This window comes from Protomyctophum parallelum, assembly GCF_964188405.1.
Source record: "Protomyctophum parallelum genome assembly, chromosome: 8".
Classification (NCBI taxonomy): Eukaryota; Metazoa; Chordata; class Actinopteri; order Myctophiformes; family Myctophidae; genus Protomyctophum; species Protomyctophum parallelum.
Window position 1 is genome coordinate 38,164,994 of NC_139703.1, and position 20,349 is coordinate 38,185,342.

Here is a 20,349-nt window from a genome sequence, read left to right on the forward strand (position 1 = left end):
AAAAGCTTGTAGATCGGCTATGTAAAAACAGTCATTAACAATTTACGAAGGCATCAAGGCCCACCAAAATAATTTGGTGGGATTTAGTAGACTAAATCACCTGTAGATTTAGTCGACTAAAATCTCATGACATTTAGTCGACTACAACTAGACCATTCCAGGTGACTAAAACTAAGTGAAAACTATTCAAGAGACCATGACTAAAACTAAAATAGAAATTTGCTGCCAAAAACAACACTGGTTGACAAGAGATGATTTGCAGAATCGGCCTCAGAATGAGTTGATGAATGAATAAATTAATTAATTTTTCAACAAAAGTTACAGTACAGTACAGTACAGTACAGCACAGCACAGCACAGCACAGCACAGTACAGTACAGTACAGTACAGTACAGTACAGTACAGTACAGTACACTCCATCATCACCGCATGACGTCTGGGAGTGTCAGAGGTGCAGCCGCTCACATTTCTGTTATCATAAGCTCTTACCTTCCAGGAGGTCTGTAGAGTCCTGCCCCGCCATCATGAGGCTACAGAGGGTCCCGGCGAGGGAGGGGGGGGGGGGAGGGGGGTTGGTCAGCGCAGGCTACAGTGGGTCCTGACTCCTGGCGAGGGGGGGTGGGCAGGAATATCTGCCTGCCGACAAAGGAGAAGAAAAGAAAACTGTTTTTTTTTTTTTAACCCATTTTGACCTGAGATCAGATTCTAAAAATGTCTTCTACATCCTGACAGTTTTCTGAAAAAGCTATGTTTCTATGTCAGTGGTTCTACGATTTTTTTTTTAATTGCAGACCTACAAGCTCTTAGCGCGCCACTCGGTGGCGCGCTATGAGCTTGTAGATCTGCTATTTTTCAATAGCTAAAGCATAAAATAATGCTAACACCAAAAGGGGTTAATTGATAATACATTTAGAAGCAACTTCAGCCCAACATAATTATGACTGAAGCCACATTTGTGCAAAAAAGAAGAACCGTCTCCTTTTTCTGTTCAAACAATGACTCGGCTGAAGGGAAATAAAAACATGTGACTCGTTCCCAGACATTCTTCGTTCGTTCTGTCTCTCTTCAGAGAGAACACGAGTTGACCAATGACAGCCCTGGTTTCTGTTCAACAATCCTTGAACTAAACTGTCCCCTCCCTAGCACAATGTTGGGTCTGAAATGTCAGATCATATCATCATCACCGCTGTGTCAGTGGTTCTCAAAGTGGGGTCCGGGGACCCCTAGGGGTACTTAAGGGAGTTCCAGGAGGTCCTTATCTAAATGATCGTTGGGAACCAAATGGACCCTTACTGGTCTATAACTCTGAGCTCACTCTCAAGATAATTAACAGTGGTTTTACAATATAAATACAGAGATAGAAATGCCATTAAATGGAGGTCCGTAGACGAATGCATGTCAAACTGGGGGTCCTTGAAATTAAAATGGTTGAGAATCACTGCTACCTAGAGCCGTAAAGGTCTTCTGTCATGGGGGTCCCTGGCATAGCTTTTCACATGGGGGTCCGCGGGGCAAATAAATGTCGATTTGGGGGTCCTTGACATGTAGACGTTTGAGAACCACTGGTGTACAGTTAGCGGTGGTACAAACAGTATGATCAAAACCAAACCATACACTTTCAGGAAATGGAAAGAAAATCATGTATTTATTATTTCATCACAAGATCTTGATAACAATTTTCAATTGGTTGAATGATAATAAACATGCATAAAAATCCCACAGACAGACTCAACCACTTCCAAACGGGCGCCCGTCCCGATTTTGGGGAATGGTCCACAGGTTGAGAAGCAGTGATTTTGGGGAATGGTCCCGGGCTCACAGGTTGAGAAGCAGTGGGTCCCCCCCTGGAACTCCGTCAAGTACCCCTGGGGGTCCCCGGACCCCACTTTGGGAACCCCTGCTCTAGTCTAGATGGAACATAAGCTCCAGGGTCTCGTCTCGTGGAGCATGTGAGTGAGAAGAGAAACCACATGACTGCTCTTTCCCCCGAGCTGAGTCATGGCTGGATGTGCATTGTGTAAGAAAAGGGGGTTGGGGTTTTAAAATAGTAAGAGTAAGTGAGTCTTTACAATCGTTATTTCTTTCTCTCAGTAATGAGTAGTAGAGCGAAATTAGGACCCCCAGTTTGACATGAATATTAGTCTACAGACAGACCTCCATTTTAATGGCATTTCTATCTCTGGGAGCCCAATTTATATTGTAAAATCAATGTTAATTTAACTCACCCATAAGGTTCCAAACTATCATTTAAGGCGGCTGTGGACCCCATGGAACTCCCTCAAGGACCCCTGGATTACTACTACTCATTACTCATTACCAATTAAAAAAATAATTCAAGTAATGATAGCATTATCATCAGTGAAAAACAAGGTCTTGACTCCTAATCTAATCCCATAAAAACACAGGCTGTTGGGTAGAGACTATAAAGGCTAAGCGCTGGGTCTGGTTTCCTTCCCACCGTAGCACACAAGGCAGGCAGAGGTTATTGAGGTTATTTCAGGTTTAATGTAAAGGGCTGAGCAAAGCTCACTCACTGGGTTGGCTCATATTCTATAGAGCCACCACGGCAGGGGCCATACTGTGGATTCATTCCATAACTTTAACAGAGAAGAAATTCACCCATTTCAGACCTGAGGAAGATTCTACAAAATTATAATAATCAGGCTAAATAATGTTTACTGATGTGTTGTTGGAAGGAATGCTTCAGCTGATCATGGCCATAGTGTAATACTGTACATACATACTACATACTGTACAATACGCTAGTCATTCAAGGCCAACTTTCCCTAAAACCTTGACCTCAATAAGGGCAGGCTGTCACGACCATGAAATGATTCAATTATTGAGATTAACCATTTAAATGTGTTTTTTGGCATTGGAACAGAAAAAACTAAAGTAATTTATGTTGTAAACAAAACAAAATATAACCAGAATCTAATCCAACTTTAGTTTTTTTCAACTAAGGTTCATGTTTTAGGTTGTTATTAGAGAAACTACAAGGTGAGTGTTAATTCTCTTTCATTTGCTGCTTTCTTTTGTTTTTGGGATTTTAGCAGTTTTTGACAGGGGGGCGGGGGCATTCGAGCATGGGGCTAAATATGTATTTCTTTACAAAATATTATGCCGATTTATTTTTGTATTATTTACTATAGTCCTAATAAACCCCAAGAAATTACATCTGACCACAAAAGATCACAGGATCTATTGAATGTGACAAACTGACATATTGAGCCTATACACACAGTATAAGCCTTCCCCCAGTAGGCTACCTTCACATTCAGTAGATCCTGTGATCTTCTGTGGCCAGATGTAATTTCCTGGGGTTTAGTAGGACTATAGTAAATAATACAAAAATAAATCACCATAACATTTTGTAAAAATATACATATTTAGCCCCATGCTCGAATGCCCCCGCCCCCCTGTCATAAAGAGCCAAAATCCCTAAAACGAAAGAAAGCAGCAAATGAAAAAAAATTAACACTCATCTTTTACTTTCTCTAATAACAACCTAAAACATGAACCTTGGTTGACAAAAACTAAAGTTGTCCTTTAACAATGTAATATGGCCATATTTCAAAGTTGTACTTTTTTCAAATTTCAAGTTTGAAAAAGGAACAAACACCCGCACACTGTCTTCAGATGCCAACTTTTATTTCAGGGTTACAGCAACGTTTCGGCCTATGCGGCCTTCATCAGGCTATCTTTAATTTCAAGTTTGAAAATGTGTATGAACATTTCTCAACTGATGAATTCATACCGGATTTATGACGATCACGCGAAAGTAATTGCGATGATCTTATCTCAAATATACTTGTGATTAGGCCTCCCAGAACACAGAGCAGACATAATCTGCAGAGAACAGTTTACACAATCACCCCCTCTATCTACGTCACCTCCCTAACTGACGACGAGTCACCAATGCCTCACCCATCTGTGGTGCACGCACACACACACACACACACACACACACACACACACACACACACACACACACACACACACACACACACACACACACACACACACACACACACACACACACACACACACACACACACACACACCCCCCCGATGCCTGCGTGTGAAGTGACATTTTAAGAACTTTTAATACCCAATACCAAAAAAATAAATAACAAAGGGAAATTATAATACCAGATTACTGCATTTAAAGTGATCAACAAACTATACTTGTCAAATAATAATTGTCAATAAGAAACAGTCAATCATTTTGAAAATACTAGCAGATCTACAAGCTCACAACGCCTCGCATTGTGAGGCATTGTGAGCTTGTAAATCGGGTATTTTATCTGTGGAACAGCGTGTCTGACTAAATAATGCCTCAACTCAAGTCCCCCCAGTTCAAAATATGATTATTTTGGTGTGGTCACCCAGTTCAGATATGATCATTTTGAGGGGTCACCCACCCAGTTCAGATATGATTATTTTGAGGGGTCACCCACCCAGTTCAGATATGATTATTTTGAGGGGTCACCCTCACCCACCCAGTTCAGATATGATTATTTTGGGGTAGTCACCCAGTTCAGATATGATTATTTTGGGGTAGTCACCCAGTTCAGATATGATTATTTTGAGGGGTCACCCACCCAGTTCAGATATGATTATTTTGGGGTAGTCACCCAGTTCAGATGATTATTTTGGGGTAGTCACCCAGTTCAGATATGATTATTTTGAGGGGTCTCCCACCCAGTTCATAAGCATTATGAGTATTTGGGGGCCTAAAAAGGTTGGGTACCACTGCTGTGAACAAACTACCAGCAAACAATGCAAAAACAGTGTGACAGTTGCTGGTCTCCAGAATTAATTAGAAAAGAGTTTGTTGATCAAGTGCATTCTCACAAAGAATGAGTTTTGACTTGGTGGATGTACAGTATTACATTCAGAGAAAAACAACTATCAGAAAGAAATATAGAACATAATTAGAACTATGTGATACATCAATCAGCTATCCATTATTATGAGGGCCTGTTGTGTGTTTTGGCAGGTTTAATGCCTATAGAATCAATAACAAAACAGTAAAAAGGTACTGTTGGTGTTTAATACAGGCCAACGCCGTCAACACAACATGTACTAGCATTTGTCTTTTAGCATCTTACAAAACCACTAACTGTCTGAGATCATCTGGGTGAAGGAATTCAGCCCCAAAGCTATTCACATTTGATTCCTAAAACCACAGTGTGAAACACCCATGAGCACAAATCTATTATCTCAACAACAGCAAATCAATGTTTCCATCTGTAGTTCCCATGCTGGTTTCTATGGCATTAGCACCAAGCAGTTCAGTTCAGCTCAGGTGCCGAATGCCAGCCAGACGCATTAAGATTCCTTTTCATTTTCAGAATAGAAAATGGGATAAGTAACCAGTGAGTGTACAAATAATGTACTAGAATTTTGGCCATCTTACAAAAAAAAACAAGACTGAGAATGTCTATGTAACCCGTGTCTCGTTGGAAGCTAGAGGATCAAAGGATGCATGGGCTAGATAAACAGAAGATTCTAGATTTTCGTTGAGGGAGATGGTTGCTGTTTGTACAACAGAATGAAGCACATCAAGACTCATTTAAATTTCAAAGGTAAGAATAGTTTTTTTTCTGTTTGTTTCTCAATACCTTTTAGTTTTATTTTATTGCATAACAAATGGCTGAACTTGCCAAATTTACCCAAAAATAATAATGTATGAAGAAAATAAAAAAATAAAAACCTGAATGTTCAAATTAGTTTTTATCAACACTCGACACTCTATATTTTACTTCCTCTGGTTCCACTAAGCTGTAGCTAATTATTTCGGTTTGTTAGATATTTTGTGCTGACCTGTTAATGTCCTAGTTTGTTTTGTTTTGTTGTTGAAATGTTAGAGCTAATGTTAGGTAACTACTACTCACTATGGAACCAGGCTCCTATTTTATTTATTTAACTATATAATTTTTTATCAACCTGAAACCCTTTAAATACCAGAAAAACAAAAGTGTGACCAGACCTTAATGAAAAGAAAAAATGAAACTCTGAATTAAATTCCAAATGTTAAACACCAACGGGATATCAGTCTCTAAACAATGTAAACATTCAAAATGAAATAAATCAAAAATCAATTGAACACCCAATCAAAAAAACAATTAATCTTCTGTTTTCGTTCTTTTTTGTATCTTTCAGTTCGTTCTGCTGGCAACAACTGGAATACTCAGTTCAGTTTGTGTGGTTAGTGTACCACTTGCTGCTGTATCTCAATAGTTTAGTCTTTCAGTGTGAAAAGATGAGCGATGCAACAGCACTTGTCCTACCACCACTGTAGACAAGGCACACTTCAAGGCACAACTATTTCTCCTTCTTTCAGGTTCAGGTGGGTTTCATGGGTAGCTCGCCAGTCTGCATGCTGCTGTAGGAATCCAGGAAGGATGAGCAGGCTGCAGACGAATCCAGGATCCAACTAACAATTCAACTCCAATACAACAAAAAAACCCGGCCTTGAAAACAAAGCCAGAAGACTCATTAGCAGTCTTACTCAAAATAACACCATGTAAAATGTCCCTTTGTCTTCATGTTCTCAACAATAATACTGTATGTTGTGATTAAACTGAAAGTATAACCAACCACATGTAGCTTATTCAATTACTGTTCACCTTATCAAAGTGAAACCATTACAGTAAACACACAACTCAATGATTATCATTTCTTATAATACCATGCTTTTAAATTATTTACTGGTGGCAACTTATTTAAAATGGAGCCTTACCAAGGGGGATGCCTCAAAGAACAATGCTGGACTGCTCTTGCAGTAAATGGAAAAGAAAGTAAAAAGATCGTTTTTTCACTGTGTTCAGTGGGAGAAAAAAACGTTTTTTGTATTTTTTTCTCTAAAAGTGTCTTTCTTCATAAACCTTCTGATTCTGTTCAATCAAAGTGATTTCTCAATCAAATATCTCTTAATCTTTTTTAGAATGAAATGTTTTCAATAATACAATCCACAGCAGCTCTCTGGCTGACACAGCAGAAAAACAAACATGTCCCTCCACTTCCTTGTCTAGAAGGAAAAAACCAGCTGCCTGATTGGCTAACTCAGCCAACTCACAGCAAGCAGAATTCTCATTGGCTTACAAAACTCCCCATGTTTAGAGTGACTTCTGCTCCAACCACTCCATTATCTTGGAGTCACATAAATTAACCCCTGCAATGCCAGTTCAGTTATTGTGCTGACACTGGGTTTAGATTGTGTTGGTTTGTTTCATCACATACTTAAGTCACTTTTAAATATGTTATCCTATTTATTTGTCACTGAATAAATTATTTTAATGATACCGATTAATAATGTTTGCATCATTTAACCCTGGGTTACACCCTCCCCCCCTTAAAGTAATGCACGTCCCGTTGCATCTATATAACTGACAGGGATCAGTGGGGCAAAGTGGGGGGTGACTACTGGCAGGATGTGGCCCATTCTGTAAGGCAGCGACAGCTACTTTGAGACTCTGTAACAATGTCTGAATAACTAAATTGAAAGGGTTCCCCAACTCATGATAGGTTAATCTGTCTGTCTGTGCAGGGTTTTGCCTGAGGGAACGCCTTGTAGTGCCATCCATGTCATCTTGTTGGTTATTTCCCTCCCCTTGATTGCCTTGCGGGATTTTGACGGCAGCTACTCCACTCCTCTCTGGTGTCTCATCTTCCTCACTCTCAGATACATGCAAGTGGATGGGTAGAGTCTCATCCATTAGGTTTGAAATGTCTTCTGGGTGTCTGATCACAGATCTCTGTCCTGATGCTGTGTCAGGTGAGTCTCCGCTGTCATCATTTAGATCAAGTGATCTTCCGCTTGCAGGTTTGACCTGAGGTAAGTTCTGTCTTTCAGGTTCCACTTCAGGTAACTTCTCTCTTTCCTCTCTTCCAGGTTCCACTTCAGGTAAGTTCTCTCTTTCAGGTCCCACTTCAGGTAGGTTCTCTCTTTCAGGGTCCACTTCAGGTAGGTTCTCTCTTTCAGGTTCAGCACGAGCAGGGTGCAGCTCAACCTGAGTAAATGCAGTGTGCAGTGTATTATGTGTTTGCTGATTCCTCACCGACTGAACCAGTTCAGTGTTTGATCGGATTCTAGTATCAAACGCCACTGTCCTTCTGTGTGAGTCGGGATAGACTTCATCGTCCTCGGAATCAAATAGTTCTCCTGTGTCCTCGGGTTCATTAGTATTCTCAATACGAGAACTCCGTGTCCGAGGCCGATGAACGGTCTTTGACACATCTGGTTCAATGGGAATGACCAAAGGTAGGAATCCGCAGGGTAATAGCAAGTCACGGTGCAGGGTCCGGAGAGGACCATCTTTACTCTCTGGCCGGACTGCATATACAGGGAGGTCACCGAACCGTTGGACCACCACATACACATCAGTCTCCCACTTGTCGGCTAACTTGTGCTTCCCTCTTATTCGGACGTTCCGCACGAGAACTCGATCACCAGCTTCTAGTGTTGAGTCAACAACTCGTTTGTCAAATCTGCGTTTGTTGCGATCGGCCGTCTTCAAAGCATTCTGAGTGGCAACTTTATAGCTTTCTTCTAAACGACTTCTCAAATCATGTACATACTGAGAATGCGACTTGGGTGGCTTATTGACAGGCAGGCCAAAAGCCAAATCCACTGGTAATCGAGGTTGTCTTCCGAACATCAGCTCATATGGTGAAAACCCAGTCACATCATTTTTCGTACAGTTGTACGCATGTACCAATGGCTTGACGAAATCCTTCCAATGAGCCTTATTCTTGTTTTCCAGAGTGCCCAACATCTGGAGGAGTGTCCTATTAAAACGCTCCACTGGGTTTCCTCTTGGATGGTACGGTGTCGTTCTCGTCTTATAGATACCAGCAAAATGGCACAGTTCTTTGATGGTGCGTGATTCAAAGTCTGGCCCCTGATCACTATGAAGCCTTTCAGGGAACCCATAATGCACCAAGAAGTTGTCCCATAAGCACTTTGCTACGGTCTGTGCTTTCTGATTACGAGTAGGGATCGCAACAGCGTACTTGGTGAAATGGTCCGTGATCACCAATATGTCTTTGGTATTGCTCTGATCGGGTTCCAAAGACAGGAAATCCATGCAAACCAACTCCAAGGGTCTGCTCGTCTTTATATTAACAAGGGGGGCTGATCTCCCCTGAGGAGTCTTTCTACGAACACATCGTTCACATGTCTTTATCTTCTTGTCCACATCCATGGACATCTTTGGCCAATAGAATCTGGATCTCATGAGGTCGAGGGTTCGTTCGGCTCCCAAATGACCCAAGTCGTCATGTAAATTTCTCAATACACCAGGTCTCAGATCAACAGGGAGCGCCAGCTGATATGTCAGATTGCCTTGTTCTTGTCTCCTTCTGTAGAGCACCCCATTTTTCATTTCCAACCGGTTCCATTCTCGCAACCACAGCCCTAAGTCAGGGAGTTCTTTTCTTAGAGTGGGTGAAGGCTTTTCCTTGGACTGAAAGTGCTCTATAACGGCCCTAAGTTCTGGATCTGCGCTCTGTTGCTCGATCAAGTCATCTTCCGAAAGATGCGGAACCATAGGGAGACCATGGTCATCTTCCCATTGGAACCCGGTGGGTAGAACATCAGAGTGGAGTGCAAGCGATTCCACTAAAGTTACAGATGGGTACTGGTGTCCAAGGTCTGCATTGAAATGGTTGACTTGATGTTTTTCACAAATGGCTTTCACTGCCTTTGGAAGAACCACATCAGAATCTTCTGTATCTGCCAAATGGTGAAGAGTGAATTGCTTGATCCTCTCCCTTTCTTTCTGTGACACCAGGTCATCTGTAAGATCACCATGTGGTCGTCGAGAGAGTGCATCAGCATCCTGATTCTGTTTCCCAGCTCTGTACTGGAGTTTGAAGGAGAACGTAGACAAACTTGACAGCCATCTGTAACTTGTGGCGTCTAATTTGGCTGATGTCAGGATGTAAGTCAAGGGGTTACTGTCAGTTATTACTGTGAACTCTGTCCCGTACAGATAGTCACTAAATTTGGTAGTAACAGCCCATTTTAGTGCTAAAAATTCGAGTTTATGAGCAGGATATTTGGCTTCGCTCTTTGTCAGCCCCCTGCTCGCAAAAGCTATGGCTCTTTTCTTCCCATCCTGCTCTTGGTATAATGCTGCACCCAATCCAATAGTGCTGGCGTCTGTGTGCAGTATGTACGGACGTTTGGGATCTGCAAACCCCAAGACAGGAGCAGATGTGAGTTTCTCAATAAGTGTCTCGAAAGCTTGTTGACATGTCGGTGTCCATCTGCCGCCAAAAGGCTCTTTGGGATCAAGGTACTGACCACTTTTCTCCTTTTCTTTTCTGCAGCTCTTCCTGAGAGGGGGATATCCTGTTGTAAGGTCATTTAGAGGTCTTGTGATCTTGGAATAATCTTGAACAAATCTCCGATAATATCCTGAGAAACCAAGAAAGGATTTCAAGTCTTTGAGGTTCTTCGGCCTTGGCCAGGTTTTTAGGGTTTCGATTTTCTCCGGATTTGTCTCAACTCCATACTGGGACACGATGTGACCCAGGTATTTAACCGATGTCTGGAAAAACCTGCATTTTTCCGGAGCGAGTTTCAGTCCGTACTCTTTCAAACGTTGAAGAACTTGCAGCAGTCGGGATTCATGTTCCTCTAGGGTGTCGGAGAAGACTATAAGGTCATCAATGAAGACCAATACTTCTTTCCTGTTGAGATTTCCCATACACCTCTCCATCAATCTTTGAAAGGAGCTGGGCGCATTCGTAATTCCTTGTGGCATCCTATTAAATTCCCAGAACCCAAGAGGGCACACAAATGCAGTTTTCTGCTTATCGGACTCTTCCATCTCGATCTGATAGTAGCCCGACTTCAGGTCGAGGACGGAGAACCACTTTGAGCCGGTCAACACTGAGAAAACTTCTTCCAGATTGGGTAAGGCATATGCATCTTTTATAGTCTGGGAATTCAGTTTCCTGAAATCGATGCACAGGCGTACTGAATTGTTCTTCTTTCGAACCACAACTATAGGTGACGCAAAGGGGGATTCGGATTCACGAATTATGCCAGCTGCTAGCAGTTCTTGAATGTGTTTCCTTACGGCGTCAACATCATGAGGGTGAATAGGCCTGGCTCTATGCTTGAAGGGGGTCACATCGCTGAGTTTGATGTGATGCTTCACCTTATCCGTATGACCAAATTCAAGGTCATTTTGGGCGAACACTTCAGGCATGGAGTTCAGCTGTTCTGTTATTCTGTCCTTCCATTTGGATGGTAAGGGAGAATCGCCAAAATCAAATGTCATCCTGGGATCGGTAGGCTCTCTCTGTGTGTCACTGGAGTTACTTGAATCTGTGAGGGGCTTCTTCTCCATCACTTGCTGGATAACATGCAGCTCAGCTACAATGGTCTGTGGGGGAATCACTATGTCATCTTTTGTCTCATTCTTGAGCAGAATTGGTAGTTGGCATAGACGTCTAGCAGGTAAAGTGTGTAAGCAGCTAGCCACCAGCAATCCACGGGGCAGGGAGGACTTTGATGGTGGCTCTACAGTGACCCATTTCTCCGTGTGGACACCCTTAACATGGAGCAATCCCTCGAAGACCACTGTGTGGCCTGCTGGCACAACCTCAGGTGTGTTTCCTTTGACCTTCACCCATCCCAGGGTACCAGTACATGTCTTCTGTCTCATTTCAAGAACCTTGAGAACTGCTTGGTAGCCGGGAAAACTTGCCTGGGGGTGGCAAATGTTCTTCTGCACATAACTGGAGTAAAGGACATCTAAGCAGTTAGTACCAATGAGAACCTGTGGTGCACTAGTCATATCTGGAACCACAAGTGCCAACGTAGACACTGTAGTTTTGTTCCCCAAAAACTCCTTGGGAAACGTCACTCTTAGATCCACGTATCCAATGTAAGGCACACCCTGTCCATTTGCTCCTTCGACTTCCAACAGGTCCTTTAGCGATTTCATGGAATGGTTTGATAGATGGCTCTCATAGAACGACTGGGGAATCGTTGTGACTTGAGACCCGGTGTCCAACAAGCAGTTTACTTGTTTTCCTTCAACAATAATTTGGGCTGTGCTCTTCATTCCCACTAGCCCCTTTGGGAGTTTGATTGGCGACTCCTCACTTTGGACGCACTTGTTGTTCACTTGTTCAGTTTTTCTAGGACGTGTTTCTTTTCTTTCAGTCACTGTTTGCCCTTCAACAGAGACTCTTAGTAGTTTAAACGATCCCATTCCAGTTGCCTTTCTTTGCACAGATGCCTCTTTTGTTCAACTAGTTCAGGATTTGGTTCATTCTCACAGCTAGGCACGATATGCCCATCTTCTCCACAACGGAAACAGTACCAGGGGCGGGGTCTATTAGAGGTAGCTCCGCCAAATCGTTGCTGCTCTGCTGTTCTCTGGTCAGTGGGTCGGGATCCCGCTTTGATTACAGGCTCTTTTGAGCGTGCTTTCCTCCCCGTTTGCTGGTCCTGCACGTTCAGTTTGGTCATTTGAGTTTGGAGCTGTGCAATCTGTCTCTTCAGTGCATTGAATTCAACTGCAGAGTCGTCAATGGTGACGTCTGGGGTAGTTGGTTTCATGACAGCAAGTTGAGCTTTCATCTCAGTGACTTGTCGCCTCAGTGCATTTATCTCATCTGCTTCAGGGTGGTTGGTCTTGATCTTTGGTTGAGATGGTGTCTGTATCACTGCAACTTGTGATTGAAGGTCAGCGATTTGTCTCTTCAAATTGTCAGTCTCGTCAGCAGCAGCATCCGAACCATCACAGGGGTAAATAGTTTGGCGGTGTGCTACTGTTCGTAATTTCGAAGCACCCTGAGCTTGCTTGTGTAAGCCAAGGTGTTTCCTCATGCGATCTTGCTTTGAAGCCTGTCTGTCTTCTTCGGTCCTGATAAGGAACACCAGTTCAGCGAAAGATGGTGTTTTCTTTGTGTGTTCCAGCTGGAGGTCTGTGATCAAGTCATGGTCCCAGCAACCGAAGCAAAATTGCTTCAGAAGACGGTGATTTCGTTCCTGCTCTGAAACACCACCCCTTCTGATTGCTGTGCTCAGGATAACTTGCAATCTGTGTAAGTATTCTGAGGGTTTTTCACGATCATCCTGTAGGGTACTCATGAATTTAAAAAACAAGTCGTCCCCATCTTCCACTGAGCCATAGACTGAATCCAGGAGCTCAAGATATGCTGAAGGTGAAGCTTGAGGGCTAACCTGCTTGATGACATCTGTAGCAGGAGGCAGCAAACTGTCTAAGATTTTCTGGGTTCGATGTAGATCAGAAATAGAAGGATCAGTCATCAGAAATTCAACACCTGTACGCCAGGTGTAGTAGTCTGGTTCATTGTTAGGGCGAGGGATCTTTCCAGAAAAAGCTCGAAGGCGGAACGAGAGTCTCTGGTGTGACATGGCAGAATCATTCTTCACAATGTGTTCAATGACCATCTTTTGAACACTAGGGGGGTTGATATTGCTCATAGTGAGTGCTGGATGGACCATTACAGGAGCGTCAACACTCTCTGCACCTCCTAAACTGTGCTGTGTGACATTTGGGTCAATTCCCTTGGCTGGGTTTTTGGGGTCTAGATCCTCAGGGTTCCTCAATGGAAAAGCATACGGGGAATGTGTGGTTGTGGTCGCTGTGACAAGCTCTTGCTGATTAGAAATGTCACTTGTTTGGCTCTGATCTGTTGACAGTGCTTTTTCTGCAGGTCGGTCCTTACGCCTCATCGAGCCCATCTTGCTTAGCTCATCCTGGAGCACATCTTGAAAGGACCTCCCACTTGCTTCTGCAATATTCTGTAATGCTTCAAGGTAGCACTTGGTGGCGCTACTGCTGTCCTCAGGAGTGTAGACACTTTCTAGAGCACGTATAGTGAAGGTGGCATTTGGGTCACGGGGGCTCGTGAAATCAAAGGGCAGTAGGGGCCTTAGTTCAAGCATGGCGGAGCTTTCATCAAATTCAATAATCACATGGCCGTGAAATTTGGAAACTGTATCATCAATAATCAAGTGGCGTCTAATACGACCATAAGTCACTAACTTTTCCTCAAGCTCTTTGCTCAGATTAGGCTGGGTCGTGCCATTAATAATGACAGAGTTAGGGACGTTTACGTTTTCTGCTTTTACTACATCCATTTTAAAGGTTTGAGGGGACGTTTATCTATTTTGTGGTTTAGTGTGGTGCAATCACTCTCTGTACAAACACGATCTCCCTCCTGGCTAGCTCGCCATAAATTATCTGTAACCCGTGTCTCGTTGGAAGCTAGAGGATCAAAGGATGCATGGGCTAGATAAACAGAAGATTCTAGATTTTCGTTGAGGGAGATGGTTGCTGTTTGTACAACAGAATGAAGCACATCAAGACTCATTTAAATTTCAAAGGTAAGAATAGTTTTTTTTCTGTTTGTTTCTCAATACCTTTTAGTTTTATTTTATTGCATAACAAATGGCTGAACTTGCCAAATTTACCCAAAAATAATAATGTATGAAGAAAATAAAAAAATAAAAACCTGAATGTTCAAATTAGTTTTTATCAACACTCGACACTCTATATTTTACTTCCTCTGGTTCCACTAAGCTGTAGCTAATTATTTCGGTTTGTTAGATATTTTGTGCTGACCTGTTAATGTCCTAGTTTGTTTTGTTTTGTTGTTGAAATGTTAGAGCTAATGTTAGGTAACTACTACTCACTATGGAACCAGGCTCCTATTTTATTTATTTAACTATATAATTTTTTATCAACCTGAAACCCTTTAAATACCAGAAAAACAAAAGTGTGACCAGACCTTAATGAAAAGAAAAAATGAAACTCTGAATTAAATTCCAAATGTTAAACACCAACGGGATATCAGTCTCTAAACAATGTAAACATTCAAAATGAAATAAATCAAAAATCAATTGAACACCCAATCAAAAAAACAATTAATCTTCTGTTTTCGTTCTTTTTTGTATCTTTCAGTTCGTTCTGCTGGCAACAACTGGAATACTCAGTTCAGTTTGTGTGGTTAGTGTACCACTTGCTGCTGTATCTCAATAGTTTAGTCTTTCAGTGTGAAAAGATGAGCGATGCAACAGCACTTGTCCTACCACCACTGTAGACAAGGCACACTTCAAGGCACAACTATTTCTCCTTCTTTCAGGTTCAGGTGGGTTTCATGGGTAGCTCGCCAGTCTGCATGCTGCTGTAGGAATCCAGGAAGGATGAGCAGGCTGCAGACGAATCCAGGATCCAACTAACAATTCAACTCCAATACAACAAAAAAACCCGGCCTTGAAAACAAAGCCAGAAGACTCATTAGCAGTCTTACTCAAAATAACACCATGTAAAATGTCCCTTTGTCTTCATGTTCTCAACAATAATACTGTATGTTGTGATTAAACTGAAAGTATAACCAACCACATGTAGCTTATTCAATTACTGTTCACCTTATCAAAGTGAAACCATTACAGTAAACACACAACTCAATGATTATCATTTCTTATAATACCATGCTTTTAAATTATTTACTGGTGGCAACTTATTTAAAATGGAGCCTTACCAAGGGGGATGCCTCAAAGAACAATGCTGGACTGCTCTTGCAGTAAATGGAAAAGAAAGTAAAAAGATCGTTTTTTCACTGTGTTCAGTGGGAGAAAAAAACGTTTTTTGTATTTTTTTCTCTAAAAGTGTCTTTCTTCATAAACCTTCTGATTCTGTTCAATCAAAGTGATTTCTCAATCAAATATCTCTTAATCTTTTTTAGAATGAAATGTTTTCAATAATACAATCCACAGCAGCTCTCTGGCTGACACAGCAGAAAAACAAACATGTCCCTCCACTTCCTTGTCTAGAAGGAAAAAACCAGCTGCCTGATTGGCTAACTCAGCCAACTCACAGCAAGCAGAATTCTCATTGGCTTACAAAACTCCCCATGTTTAGAGTGACTTCTGCTCCAACCACTCCATTATCTTGGAGTCACATAAATTAACCCCTGCAATGCCAGTTCAGTTATTGTGCTGACACTGGGTTTAGATTGTGTTGGTTTGTTTCATCACATACTTAAGTCACTTTTAAATATGTTATCCTATTTATTTGTCACTGAATAAATTATTTTAATGATACCGATTAATAATGTTTGCATCATTTAACCCTGGGTTACATCTAGGTAAAGAAAAGACAAAGAAGTGAAGGAATTCAGTTCCAACTTCCAAACACATTCACACACAACAAACAACATGTGCAACCCAGATTCGACACAAACAAGGGACTAAATTATTTTCGCTCCACCAAAATGTGGAACGCCCTACCAACAGTGATTAAGACATGTGAATCCCTTGACTCCTTCAAAACCGCCCTCAAAGGGCACCTACGGACGGCTGCAATTCGAAACTGGCCCCGTAAAATCTGAATCCCCCCCCCCACCGCCTCCTGTTTCTTTTCCCTTTATGATGAATTCCTGTTCTGTTCTTTGACTATATGGAAGTGTCTATTTGTACGTCTTTAAATGTTTTGATGGTGGACCCTCTTGTAAACAAGTGTAATGCTTAATTGGGTCATCCACTCACAGTTAACAGTCTTTGTATTGAGTTTGTGCTTGAAATGTACTGTAATTCTGCAAACTGTTTCAATCAATCAAAAACACATTTGATTCCTAAAACCACCAGGATGGTGTGATTTGTGTTGCCCCTTGAATCGAACATACAGTATAATAATTACAGTGAACGGAAACACCCATGAGCAGAGCACATGATGTCAACAACAGCAGCAGCAAATCAATGTTTCTAGTGTTTAGTTTCTATGTTTAACAATGTCATCAAAGACACATCCTTTCCATCAGGATGTGGATTGTGGACTGAAAGAGGGGGAGGGATCGGCATTATAGCAGCCCTGTAATGCCAGCGATCATCACCAAATAAAACATCAATCAAAATATTTGTCACCATGCCTCAATATATGATCAAAGATTTGTCACCATGCCTCAATATCAATATATTATGATCAATATTTGACGATGTTGTGGCGATGAATATTAATCCTTTAACAAAATATTTACACAATGAGCCATTTTGACCAGAGTCGTCATCAGTCACGTGATGTGACGACTGGGTTTAAAAGGGAGTTGTCACATATACTGCCGATTATCACCTGATGAAGGCCGTTCACGGCCGAAACGTTGTGTATTAATTATGGTGTTTTGAATAAAAAGCAAACACCTTGGAGCAAATCTGTGTGCGGACTCTCCTCTCTTCATTGTACTTACCTTAATCCAGCACCAGACAAGAACTGGATGTGCGCTAGCCACCTACCTTTTATACTAATTTTGACCAGAGATCAGATTCTAAAAATGTCTTCTATGTCCTGACAGTTTTCTGAAAAAGCTATGTTTCTATGTCAGTCGTTCTTCGATTTTTCAAAAATAGCAGATCTACAAGCTCCGCTATGAGCTTGTAGATCTGCTATTTTTCAATAGCTAAAGCATAACATAATGGTAACACCAAAAGGGGTTCCCGTTAAAAAGTAAATAAATATATATCAACGCCTATATGTTAGCAAAACACCACCTCTTTACTGTAATGCAGCTTAAAAACCAGGAAAAGACAACTCTTGTGTAATGTCATCTCACAGCATTACAATATCAAGTTTCACATGTCATATCACAATATTGTTTTAATACTGATATTATTAGCCCAACCCCATAATTGTCAACAATAAACCCTTCCCCTGGGATGACATGTGGGTAGGGTATTACATTTTAACATAGAAATACTAGTAAATGAGTAAATGAGTACTTGAGTAAAAGTATTGGTATGAAAATGAACTTAAAGTACCAAAAGTACTCAAAGTAGAAAGTACTGACTTTATCACACGTTTTCAAATGTATACAAATATTTTGGAAAAAAAGCAGATCTATGAGCTTGTAGATCAGCTATTTTCAAATGGCCAAAATGTAAATAGGGTTGAAGTGGGTAATGCAATATTTTGATAATATTAATAATCAAAATCTACAAAGTAAGTAGTAACTAAAGTTTTCAAACAACTGTAGTGGAGTAAAGAGTACATTTGCCTCTGAGATGTAGTGGAGTAGAAGTAAAAGTACTGAAAACTGGAAAAAATAAGCCCTCAAACTTGTACATTTAAGTAATAAGTATTTGAGTAAATGTACTTAGTTACTTTACAACACTGCAATGTGAGTTCCATTCATTTTTTCAAACCGAGACCACCGCATATACACTACCGTCTGCAACAGAGTCAAACAGCTGTCAAACTATGAAGTAGCATTTAACATACAAACAATGTTTGACAGTTCAATCACCAGCTAAATACAACTGCACAACAATAATAATAGGTTGCATTCGACATCATGGAATGTAACTAAGTATAGGATATGTATGTATGTATATCAAAATATCATACATGTATTGCATCATGACATGATCTAGTCTCGACCAATAACAATAAATATCGCTTCATAAAGACAGTCAAATTCACACACATCATTCCTACTACAGCTGCTCTGTGACCATAATAATTCCCACTTCCATTGAAGACTGTACATATTTAATCTTTCTTTATTATCTACTGTAGAATATGTACATCGATCCATCCAGGCAGCTAGCTGATGTTGCTGTTGTTGGCTACAGACATTAGCTATAGTTGTATTGAGTGTTGTTGTGTCCACAGACTCCAGATAGACAGTGTTCCAGATCATCTTTGATCAACACACCTGACCCTGACAGCCAGGACAGGACTCTCTTATGTCTGTCTAATCGGGCAAAAGGCTTGAACAGTTTCCATGGTTGCTAATGAGAGTTTGGTGTTAGCCTGTTAGTTAGCCGCGGAAGCTAATCTAGTTCATTTCTCAACTCAAGGAAAATAATGAATGTTGAACATGGTCGTTACCTTTTTGGGTGAAGTTGTGGAGGAGGTGGGACAGTAAACCGAGGGGGATATTATAGATCCTCCTAGATCCACTTGTTGTTGAGACGTCTGTGGTCCAGTGACTGCAGTCACTACAGGGTGAATGTGCTCCCAGCCATGCAGCACACTGCTGGCAAAGTGACTCTGTCCATGTCATCTGCAGGTCGGCGGCACAGCGCCCACGGTACGCCACACACAGTGTTGCCAGGTTTGGAAAAACAAGCACATAAGGGGGGTGATGCATACTTTTCATTTGACAAACAACAACAAAACTTGTTCTAAATGTTCTCCTTTGACAAACAATATTGGTATCCGTGGATATCCACGGATATTCCAAACCGTACCGTGGATATCCACGGGCGGCTATCCAAGAGAGAGAGAGAGAGAGAGAGAGAGATTTTTACCTGTACTATATTTTTACCTGTAGCCTACTTTGAAATTCTTCCTGTACTTTTAAACAGAGAGAGAAAGAGAGGGGGAGGAGGTAAAGTGTCTAGTTATAGTGAGAGTTGAGGGGGCCCAAGGGGGGTCATCAGCCTCTTTTGTTTGAGTGCTCTGGGTCGTTACTACAACAACAACAACAACAACAACAGATCCACCTGTTGGTGGCGCTGTAACTGGCCAATGTGAAAAGGGTGGGATATATTCCTCAGCCTAGTATGAAAGTCTGTGAAAGATTCCACAGACTCCAGGTCCCCAGCTAAATCTTTAACTCTAACAAGTACTGTTAAGCTACATCATGAGTTGTGATTTAAAACCTATGTATAATGTGATTGATCAGCTATTTGGGGGGGGGGGGGGGGGGGGGGGGGGGGTACAACCGTACAAGCCCAAATTAAAAATGTCAGGCTATATACAGGTTTAATGTTTGTTTTTACTAGTTCAATGTTTTTTTTAATAACGCCATTGATAATGATAATGAAAGTGAAAAATGTACGTCATCTTGACCCTAACACAAACATTAAATGCCATTAACACTAAAGATAATTTATAATGTTTGTTTTACATCACAATTACATCACCTAATCAACATGAGTTAGACTGCTTTAGATATACATAGACAGCTTTTGTCGCCACACGTCTCATATTTGCCTTTGACATTGAAAGGAGAAATTAGGTCATATGTCCTTCAAATATATTTGTGGCAACACAAACATTGAATGCCATTGACAATGGAGGGAAAAGTGACGTCATATGTAGACGAGCAAATCGGCTAACCAATCACATAAATTCAGTTGTTCATGAGATGATGTATGATGATGTATAATGATAAGAGCGGCCCTTTTTGTATTATTGCAACGCATTAATCGCAGTTAACTATGAAAACGTGCATCTCCTGTCAGTCGGCCGGTTGATTGGTCGGTCACGCCACATGACATCATGCCTCCATATATGGACACGCCTCGTGAAATCAATCACGCCTCGTGACACGCCAGTGACGTCACGCC

General features: G+C 41.4%; 1 protein-coding gene across 1 annotated transcript in view; it reads right to left on the reverse strand.

Annotated features, from left to right (window-relative positions):
* LOC310863832 (natural resistance-associated macrophage protein 2-like) overlaps positions 1–19,037 on the reverse strand; it is a 62,107-nt gene extending 43,070 nt beyond the window's left edge. Inside the window, exons 1-2 of the mRNA XM_083772330.1 lie at positions 18,884–19,037; positions 489–635 (exon numbers count right to left, since the gene is read on the reverse strand). Of these exons, the coding sequence (XP_083628456.1) occupies positions 489–525 (37 nt within the window). The 5' untranslated portion in view covers positions 526–635; positions 18,884–19,037. The remainder of the gene's footprint in view (positions 1–488; positions 636–18,883) is intronic.
* Positions 19,038–20,349: the final 1,312 nt, after the last annotated feature.